The 11,299-nt window shown below is 45.5% G+C and overlaps 1 protein-coding gene across 1 annotated transcript; it reads left to right on the forward strand.

The window, feature by feature from the left end:
- Positions 1 to 1,927: 1,927 nt before the first annotated feature.
- LOC118375918 (brain-specific angiogenesis inhibitor 1-associated protein 2-like protein 1) lies at positions 1,928 to 10,418 on the forward strand. Its single transcript, XM_035762554.2, has 3 exons — positions 1,928 to 2,009; positions 5,391 to 5,462; positions 10,245 to 10,418. Exons 1-3 carry the CDS (start codon positions 1,959 to 1,961, stop codon positions 10,401 to 10,403), a joined length of 282 nt encoding a protein of 93 aa, XP_035618447.2. The 5' UTR covers positions 1,928 to 1,958; the 3' UTR covers positions 10,404 to 10,418.
- Positions 10,419 to 11,299: the final 881 nt, after the last annotated feature.

Raw genomic sequence — 11,299 nt, forward strand, 5'->3', positions numbered from 1 at the left:
CGTGTTTCTTGGCCCAAGCAAGTGTCTTCTTATTATTGGTGTCCTTAAGTAATGGTTTATTTGCAGCAATCCGACCATGAATGCCTGATTCACGCAGTCTCCTCTGAACAGTTGATGTGGAGATGTCTGTTACTTGAACTCTGTAAAGCATTTATTTGTGCTGCAATCTGAGGTGCAGTTAATTCTAATGAACGTATCCTCTGCAGCAGAGAACTCTGGGTCTTCCTTTCCTGTGGCGGTCCACATGAGAGCCAGTTTCATCATAGCGCTTGATGGTTTTTGCGGTTGCACCTGAAGAAACCTTCAAAGTTCTTGAAATGTTCCAGATTGACTGACCTTCATGTCTTAACATAATATGGACATGGTATTTTACCAAATAGGGCTATTTTCTGTATACCACCCCTACCTTGTCACAATCTTGTCACAATTGATTGGCTCAAACACATTAAGAAGGAAAGAAATTCCACAAATTAACTTTTAAGAAGGCACACCTGTTAATTAAAATGCTGAATGAGAGAATGCCAACAGTGTGTAAAGCTGTGATCAAGGCAAAGGGTGGCTACTTTGAAGAATATGAAATATATTTTTATTTGTTTAACACTTTTTTTGGCTACTGCATGATTCCATATAGGTTATTTCACAGTTTTGATGTTTTCACTATTATTCTACAATGTAGAAAATAGTTAAAAATAAAGCAAAAACCCATGAATGAGTAGGTGTCCAAACTGTTGTCTGCTACTGTAGGTTTCTCTGTGTAAGATGAGTCACTTGATTTAACGTGTTACGATAGAGGCATCAGTAAAACAATGTCCTTTCATCTGTTTATTAGCAACTCATATTATGATAATCACTCTGAAGTGCCATGTGGGTGGATCCTTATTAAGGAAAGGAAAAGGGGATGACACCTGGTCAGTTGTACAACTGAATGTCTTCAACTGAAATGTGTCTTCCACATTTAACCCAACCCCTCTGAATCAGAGAGGTGCCTTAATCAACATCCACGTCTTCGGCACCCGGGGTACAGTGGGTTAACTGCCTTGCTCAGGTGCAGAACGACAGCTGTTTACCTTGTCAGCTCTGGGATTCGATCCAGCAACCTTTCAGTTACTGGCCCAACGCTCTAACCACTAGGCTACCTGCATGAATTGGGTGTTACGATCTCCAGTTGCTTTATGGTGTTATTACGTTTTAATCCATTTTTGATTGGCTGTTGAGTAACATGCAAAGAGTGATATTGTTTTTGGTTCCCTGCAGTTAGAGCTGTTTTTCATTATCTAACTGCAGGTGGTAACGACACACTATTTCCTCAACGTTAGCAAATATGAATAAGGTCCATTTTAGTTTACAACTGAATTAAAGCCATCCTGGGTTGTATTCAGTAGGGAGAAAACGTGTTGAAATGAACTGAACCGCAGGAGATACAAACTGAGCTTGTCCAATAACGACAGATTTCCATTTGCAACACATTTCTTCGGTGTGCTCTACTGAACATGATAAATGAGTGTGACAGTGTCTCACAAATAAATCACTGTTCTGTCGGCGTTGTCAACATTGTTTCCATTCCCCACCTTGTTGTCAGTTCTGCACTTGTCAGAGGGATGTTTACTGTATGTCTTTTCTCTTTCATGAAGGAAAGCAACCATTTGAGACTATGTACATCGTACGGACTACCTGTTTCCACCATATTCCTTCCACCAGACCATATCTAATGGTGCACACTTCAGGAGAAGGGTAGTGCACACTTCAGGAGAAGGGTAGATAATGTCAAGTAGTGCACACTTCAGGAGAAGGGTAGATATGTCAAATAGTGCACACTTCAGGAGAAGGGTAGATAATGTCAAATAGTGCACACTTCAGGAGAAGCGTAGAGAATCTGACCAAAACCCTAATCTTGTTTTCCCCCACGAGCCAAGCAGCCAATCAGTGCATGTCTCTCTCTCGCCACAGGCGTTGTGCTGATGGAGATATCCGAGGTCCACAGGAAAGTTCACCTTGAGCTAGAGGAGAATGTGAGTACTGTGCGTGTGTGTGTGTTCTGCAAGGTGTGTGTGTGTGTGTGGGGGGGGTTCTGCAAGGTGTGTGTGTGTCTGGGTCTGCAAGGTGTGTGTGTGTGTACACGAGTGTTTGCGTCATCTATTGTTTAATTCCCTGCATGACTTGGCTCGCCCAGTGTGCCCTCTCTCTCTCTCTCTCCCTCTCTATTTTTCTCTCTCTGCTGCTTAACACAATATACCGTTTTTAATTCCTCTCAAACACAAATCTCTCTTTCTCTTTCCCTTTTCAACTCTCTCCATTAGTAATCACATGATGGTGTTTCTCTTTATGTAACATCAAGGGACAGAAAAAGCAAAGATGAAGAGAAGAAAACAAATAGAAGCCAGAGGAAAAGTTGCACCTGTTTGGTTATTGTGTACAGCCTGTTTATAGGACGGGAGCAGGCCTGAACATGCCCTGTGACGGGGCCTCTGGGAACTGTTGTTGATGACAGTCACACTTGTCAAGGCCTGTAGTTATGGTTGGCATACAATTACTTATTCTACAAACTATTTTTAAAAATTATCCTCATAAATACACAAGGTTAGGGAGACACTTAATTCATGTAATCAATTACTTGTAATCTGATTACAAAGAATACTGTAACTGTAATCAATTACATTACCAGCAAAATATACTATTCAGATTACAGATACTTTTGAAAAACTAGATGATTACTTCTTGTATTGACTTTTAAATTCAGAAAGCATGTTTGTGAAAAAAACATTATGGCACCTTTCTGTTCTCTCAATGACATTCAATTCAGCAGGAGGGAGTTTCTGTTTGTTACATTTACATTTACATTTAAGTCATTTAGCAGACGCTCTTATCCAGAGCGACTTACAAATTGGTGCATACACCTTATGACATCCAGTGGAACAGCCACTTTACAATAGTGCATCTAAATCTTTTAGGGGGGGGGTGAGAAGGATTACTTATCCTATCCTAGGTATTCCTTAAAGAGGTGGGGTTTCAGGTGTCTCCGGAAGGTGGTGATTGACTCCGCTGTCCTGGCGTCGTGAGGGAGTTTGTTCCACCATTGGGGGGCCAGAGCAGCGAACAGTTTTGACTGGGCTGAGCGGGAACTGTACTTCCTCAGTGGTAGGGAGGCGAGCAGGCCAGAGGTGGATGAACGCAGTGCCCTTGTTTGGGTGTAGGGCCTGATCAGAGCCTGAAGGTACTGAGGTGCCGTTCCCCTCACAGCTCCGTAGGCAAGCACCATGGTCTTGCAGCGGATGCGAGCTTCAACTGGAAGCCAGTGGAGAGAGCGGAGGAGCGGGGTGACGTGAGAGAACTTGGGAAGGTTGAACACCAGACGGGCTGCGGCGTTCTGGATGAGTTGTAGGGGTTTAATGGCACAGGCAGGGAGCCCAGCCAACAGCGAGTTGCAGTAATCAAGACGGGAGATGACAAGTGCCTGGATTAGGACCTGCGCCGCTTCCTGTGTGAGGCAGGGTCTCACACAGGAAGCGTGTTCCACCTCAGAGAGTCACCACAGGTCAGAGACCCACTATGATGATAATCCAGAAGCGTTGGATGGATCCTTTTTGTCTTCTTCTAATGCCTCTTAAGGGGAAAGTCATCCAAAAGTAACTGTAATCAGATTACTTTACTGAGTTTGGGCCGTCCAAAAGTTACGTTAATGATTACAATCATGGACTGGTAACTAGTAACTGTAACAGATTACATTTAGAAAGTAACCTACCTTACCCTGTACGTATGCATGTTGAGGAACCTTCTCATCTGAGAAGTTAGAAGTTGGAAGCATGTAAACTTGTCTGTTTTGTCATCAGGTCATGAATACGTTCTAGATATGAGCTCCTGTTGGAGGAACAAGAACCTCTGGGGTGTGTTGACACTACTGTTGTCATGCATGTCAACTGGTATATTGATTCTAAACCTGCCTAACTGTGGAGGGAGCTCATGGTGAAGGGTTAACCAGGGGGTGAGGTAGAGCATTTTGTCACTGTTTGTATGTTTCCGGCTCTTACCACAGATCTATGATCAGATTCCCCAAATCTTATCCCTAACCATTAGGGGAGGGTCCAGCCTGCCCACTCAGCACCCATGTGGTAGAGGCAGCAGCACCCCTTGGTAGTGACACCCCTGTAATTCAAACCCTGTTCCCTTCTCTGTTACCTACACTGGCACACTGGTTCATGAGACAACAAAGCTACTTCTCCCTATAGTTATATCCATACAAATATCATTACTAGAACAGGGCTCCCCATTCAAGTCAATGTTCCATGATGGGTCAGCCATATTGAGGATGCAGTCAAATTGCCATGATCTGAGGGGCTTTTTCCCATTTTTATTAATTATATCTGCCTGGTTCTGTCCCCAGAAGTCACTGTTGTTCTCTTCCCGAGCTCCACTCTGTATCAGAGAGCAGCTTTAGTTTAGTCAAAGTGTGAGTCACAATATGAATTCCTTCATTCCATCAAATAGTTGGAGATTGGAGGAGGCGTTGTCATGCATGGCGTGTCTATGGAAGGCAGAGCAGTTTCACTAAAGGAGGGATCATTAACTACATCCAGCCGTGGGCAGATTTTTACATAATTACAAATCATTTGTGGACTGCAAATTGACCCAAGAAGCCCAAACAGATATAATATTTGACTAAAACTTAATCATTTCAAACCTTGCTTACATTTGTATAGGATCACGTGGCTATTATGCGAGGGACTACTTGGGAACAGATTTCCCAAATTAAAATCACTTGGAGCTGATTTATATTTAAAAATATTTTTGCTCAGAAAACTTGGCGGGCCAAGTAAAATCAACCGCGGGCCAAATTCGGCCACCAGTTGGGAAACCCTGCACTAAAGCACCTAAAGATTTGAAGCAGCAGCTAACAGGGTTGTTGTTTTAGAGGACTGAGGAGACGTGGGTTGCAGGGACAGTCTCTAATTCTTTGTGAGAGGACGTGGGGTTTTTGTTGACCGAATGGCACCAGTGGGCGTCGGTTTGCCACCACAAGGCTTCGGTGATGTAAGAGATGCCTGCACTCCTCCTCATACTGATTAGAGCGGGAGAGGGAGGGAAATAGGGAGAGGGAGAGAGAGAGGAGGGCATCCCTGCTTTACTTTTCGGCTATGACTCACTCATATAGCCTTGAATCTTTTCTCTTTCTTGCACACAACCACACACACACACACACACACACACACACACACACACACCTTTGCTTACACAACTCAAGGATGGCTCTCAAATCCCTCCCAACATTATTTTTGTTTTCCACTGACTCACCTCCATCACTCATCATAACAGTCCCTTCTCTAATCAGTGTGCATCCCCCCTCCTTTCTCCCTTCACCGTCTCTCCCCCTCATCCCCCTTTCCCCTCACCTGCAGTTTAAGAGGTTTCACAGCGAGATAATAGCTGAATTGGAGAGGAAGACAGACATGGATGTAAAATACATGACAGTAAGTACTGTACTGTATGAATGTGTGTGCTTATGTGATTCTATGGAAACGGTCTTCCCTCCTGCTCATGGGAATATCACTGCCAGTGACCACAGAACTATAATCCTGTCTACTGCCTACCTACATCACAGTGACCACATACTGTCCTGTCTACTGCCTACCTACATCACAGTGACCACATACTCCTGTCTACTGCCTACCTACATCACAGTGACCACATACTCCTGTCTACTGCCTACCTACATCAGTGATATCTCAGACTGTACAGAAACCCAGCCACATACTCCTGTCTACTGCCTACCTACATCACAGTGACCACATACTCCTGTCTACTGCCTACCTACATCACAGTGACCACATACTCCTGTCTACTGCCTACCTACATCACAGTGACCACATACTCCTGTCTACTGCCTACCTACATCACAGTGACCACAGTGACCACAGACCACAATCCTGTCTACTGCCTACCTACATCACAGTGACCACATACTCCTGTCTACAGCCTACCTACATCACAGTGACCACATACTCCTGTCTACTGCCTACCTACATCAGTGACCACATACTCCTGTCTACTGCCTACCTACATCACAGTGACTACAGAATCCTGTCTACTGCCTACCATACATTACAGTGACCACAGAATCCTGTCTACTGCCTACCTACATCAGTGACCACAGAATCCTGTCTACTGCCTACCTACATCAAGTGACCACAGTGACATCACAGTGACCACAGAATCCTGTCTACTGCCTACCTACATCACAGTGACCACAGAATCCTGTCTACTGCCTACCTACATCACAGTGACCACATACTCCTGTCTACTGCCTACCTACATCACAGTGACCACATACTCCTGTCTACTGCCTACCTACATCACAGTGACCACATACTCCTGTCTACTGCCTACCTACATCACAGTGACCACATACTCCTGTCTACTGCCTACCTACATCACAGTGACCACATACTCCTGTCTACTGCCTACCTACATCACAGTGACCACATACTCCTGTCTACTGCCTACCTACATCACAGTGACCACATACTGTCCTGTCTACTGCCTACCTACATCACAGTGACCACATACTCCTGTCTACTGCCTACCTACATCACAGTGACCACATACTCCTGTCTACTGCCTACCTACATCACAGTGACCACATACTCCTGTCTACTGCCTACCTACATCACAGTGACCACATACTCCTGTCTACTGCCTACCTACATCACAGTGACCACATACTCCTGTCTACTGCCTACCTACATCACAGTGACCACATACTCCTGTCTACAGCCTACCTACATCACAGTGACCACATACTCCTGTCTACTGCCTACCTACATCACAGTGACCACATACTCCTGTCTACTGCCTACCTACATCACAGTGACCACATACTCCTGTCTACTGCCTACCTACATCAGTGACCACATACTCCTGTCTACTGCCTACCTACATCACAGTGACCACATACTCCTGTCTACTGCCTACCTACATCACAGTGACCACATACTCCTGTCTACTGCCTACCTACATCACAGTGACCACATACTCCTGTCTACTGCCTACCTACATCACAGTGACCACATACTCCTGTCTACTGCCTACCTACATCACAGTGACCACATACTCCTGTCTACAGCCTACCTACATCACAGTGACCACATACATCCTGTCTACTGCCTACCTACATCACAGTGACCACATACTCCTGTCTACTGCCTACCTACATCACAGTGACCACATACTCCTGTCTACTGCCTACCTACATCAGTGACCACATACTCCTGTCCTGTCTACTGCCTACCTACTGCCACCACAGTGACCACATACTCCTGTCTACTGCCTACCTACATCACAGTGACCACATACTCCTGTCTACTGCCTACCTACATCACAGTGACCACATCAGTGTCTCCTACCTCATCAGTGACCACTATCCCTACATCACAGTGACCACATACTCCTGTCTACTGCCTACCTACATCACAGTGACCACATAATCCTGTCTACTGCCTACCTACATCACATGACCACATACTCCTGTCTACTGCCTACCTACATCACAGTGACCACATACTCCTGTCTAGTGACCACATACTCCTGTCTACTGCCTACCTACATCAGTGACCACAGTGACCACAGAATCCTGTCTACTGCCTACCTACATCACAGTGACTGTCCTGTCTACTGCCTACCTACATCAGTGACCACATACTCCTGTCTACTGCCTACCTACATCACAGTGACCACATACTCCTGTCCTGCCTACCTACATCACAGTGACCACATACTCCTGTCTACTGCCTACCTACATCACAGTGACCACATACTCCTGTCTACTGCCTACCTACATCACAGTGACCACATACTCCTGTCTACTGCCTACCTACATCACAGTGACCACATACTCCTGTCTACTGCCTACCTACATCACAGTGACCACAGAATCCTGTCTACTACTCCTGTCTACTGCCTACCTACATCACAGTGACCACATACTCCTGTCTACTGCCTACCTACATCACAGTGACCACATACTCCTGTCTACTGCCTACCTACATCACAGTGACCACATACTCCTGTCTACTGCCTACCTACATCACAGTGACCACATACTCCTGTCTACTGCCTACCTCACATCACAGTGACCACATACATCCTGTCTACTGCCTACCTACATCACAGTGACCACATACTCCTGTCTACTGCCTACCTACATCACAGTGACCACATACTCCTGTCTACTGCCTACCTACATCACAGTGACCACATACTCCTGTCTACAGTGACCACATACTCCTTGTCTACTGCCTACCTACATCACAGTGACCACATACTCCTGTCTACTGCCTACCTACATCACAGTGACCACATACTCCTGTCTACTGCCTACCTACATCACAGTGACCACATACTCCTGTCTACTGCCTACCTACATCACAGTGACCACATACTCCTGTCTACTGCCTACCTACATCACAGTGACCACATACTCCTGTCTACTGCCTACCTACATCACAGTGACCACTACTCCTGTCTACCTACCTACATCACAGTGACCACATACTCCTGTCTACTGCCTACCTACATCACAGTGACCACATACTCCTGTCTACTGCCTACCTACATCACAGTGACCACATACTCCTGTCTACTGCCTACCTACATCACAGTGACCACATACTCCTGTCTACTGCCTACCTACATCACAGTGACCACATACTCCTGTCTACTGCCTACCTACATCACAGTGACCACATACTCCTGTCTACAGTGCCTACCTACATCACAGTGACCACATACTCCTGTCTACTGCCTACCTACATCACAGTGACCACATACTCCTGTCTACTGCCTACCTACATCACAGTGACCACATCCTGTCTACTGCCTACCTACATCACAGTGACCACATAATCCTGTCTACTGCCTACCTACATCACAGTGACCACAGAATCCTGACCTACATCACAGTGACCACATACTCCTGTCTACTGCCTACCTACCTACACCACAGTGACCACATCTCCTGTCTACTGCCACCTACATCAGTGACCACAGTGACCACAGAATCCTGTCTACTGCCTACCTACATCAGTGACCACAGAATCCTGTCTACTGCCTACCTACATCAGTGACCACAGAATCCTGTCTACACTGACCACAGAATCCCTACCTACATCACAGTGACCACAGAATCCTGTCTACAGCCTACCTACATCACAGTGACCATACTTTTGTCTACTGCCTACCTTACATCAGTGACCACAGAATCCTGTCTACTGCCTACCTACATCAGTGACCACAGAATCCTGTCTACTGCCTACCTACATCAGTGACCACAGAATCCTGTCTACTGCCTACCTTACATCAGTGACCACAGAATCCTGTCTACTGCCTACCTTACATCAGTGACCACAGAATCCTGTCTACTTCCTACCTACATCAGTGACCACAGAATCCTGTCTACTGCCTACCTTACATTAGTGACCACAGAATCCTGTCTACTGCCTACCTTACATCAGTGACCACAGAATCCTGTCTACTGCCTACCTTACATCAATGACCACAGAATCCTGTCTACTGCCTACCTTACATCAGTGACCACAGAATCCTGTCTACTGCCTACCTACATCAGTGACCACAGAATCCTGTCTACTGTCTACCTACATCAGTGACCACAGAATCCTGTCTACTGCCTACCTTACATCACAGTGACCACAGAATCCTGTCTACTGCCTACCTACATCACAGTGACTACAGAATCCTGTCTACTGCCTACCTTACATCACAATGACTACAGAATCCTGTCTACTGTCTACCTACATCAGTGACCACATTCATTTATGGGGCACTACTTTTCACCAGGTCCCAAAAGTAGTACGTTCACTATGAAGGGAATAGGATAAACATGCAACAATGACTTATGCCGTTCAGAGCCGTGTTTGAGTGGTAACGCTCACAGCATATGGCACATACATACACGTACATCTCTCCCCAGCAAAGACCGGGGTTTAATCCCTGTGTCCACCCTTTCTACTAATGCCTATAATCAAACATAGCATTTAAGGCTAATTACCATTGAATCAATGAAACTAAAAAATGAAGAATTGTAATACTTAGTGACATTACATTTAATGATATTACTGAAAGGTTTTTTTCCGAAAAGGAAAATCTACTTGCTACAATGCTACTTGTACTGTCTAGAGATGGTTCCAGGTGTTCATGGGTGCTCCCCCCCACCTCCCCTCTCCCTCCCACCCATCCAGGCCACCTTTAAGAGGTACCAGACAGAGCACAAGATGAAGCAGGACTCTCTGGAGAGGTCGCAGTCTGACCTGAAGAAACTCAGGAGGAAGAGCCAGGGCAAGAACACCAACAAGTACGAAAACAAGGAGAGTGAGGTGAGGACTGCCCCACACATTTGAGTAATTTAACTGATGCTCTTATCCAGAGCAACTTACAAGAACAGTTAGGGTTAAGTTCTTTGCTCAAGGGCACATCGCCAGATTTTTCACTTAGTCAGCTTGGGGATTTGAACCAGAGACTTTTCAGTTACCGGCCCAATGCTGTTAACCACTAGGCTAAGTGCCGCCCTCATACACACACCTGTACATACACACTCACATTCTCGCTCTCAATCTCACACACACACCTTCGACATATGAGACAGTGTCGATCATTCCCAATGTAACATTATCCAAGTCTCCAGACAATGCCCTCATGCATGAGTATGCTGTGTGTGTTATGTGTTGTTTGGTGTTCTGGATAGTTCCATTAATACACCTCTCTGTACTGTGCCTCCTCCCTCCCCCACCAACACACACGCATGTTGTTATACTGGAAGATCCAGTCGGTGCCTCCTACACACACACACACACACACACACACACACACACACACACACACACACACACACACACACACCTTCAGACTGAGACAAAGAAAGATACACCTCTTTAGTCCAGTGGTGTGTATTCATGGATACCAAGGCTTCCCACAAAAATGTACCAAAAAAAAAGAAGAAACATTAAATAATGTATGTTTCGTCTTTCTGTGCTTTCCTAATTTCCGTAGCATCCGAGTAAGCAAAACAGCTCCCCTCTGCCTCTGTATGTGTAGGCCATCTATCTGATGCTGTCTGGTCATAAAGAGTATGACATGTTTGCCGTAGCATTGAATGTAAGGGAAGCCAGCGAGCTTTTGGCCTCCCTTGATAAAAAAAGTATAAAATAATAGCCAATCAGCATTGAGCTAAACTGAGTGAGCTCAACTGTGAATAGTCCTGGCGCACAACAAAAAAAGTGTCAAGGGAAGCCCGTTT

This window comes from Oncorhynchus keta, unplaced genomic scaffold, assembly GCF_023373465.1.
Source record: "Oncorhynchus keta strain PuntledgeMale-10-30-2019 unplaced genomic scaffold, Oket_V2 Un_contig_25869_pilon_pilon, whole genome shotgun sequence".
NCBI lineage: Eukaryota > Metazoa > Chordata > Actinopteri > Salmoniformes > Salmonidae > Oncorhynchus > Oncorhynchus keta.

Excerpts from the sequence above, each read along its gene's own strand:
- LOC118375918 (XM_035762554.2), top strand. The coding sequence starts at position 1,959 with ATGGAGATATCCGAGGTCCACAGGAAAGTTCACCTTGAGCTAGAGGAG. Across the intron at positions 2,010-5,390 it reads ACCTTGAGCTAGAGGAGAAT|TTTAAGAGGTTTCACAGCGA; the intron begins GTGAGTACTGTG and ends CCTCACCTGCAG. Across the intron at positions 5,463-10,244 it reads TGGATGTAAAATACATGACA|GCCACCTTTAAGAGGTACCA; the intron begins GTAAGTACTGTA and ends CCACCCATCCAG.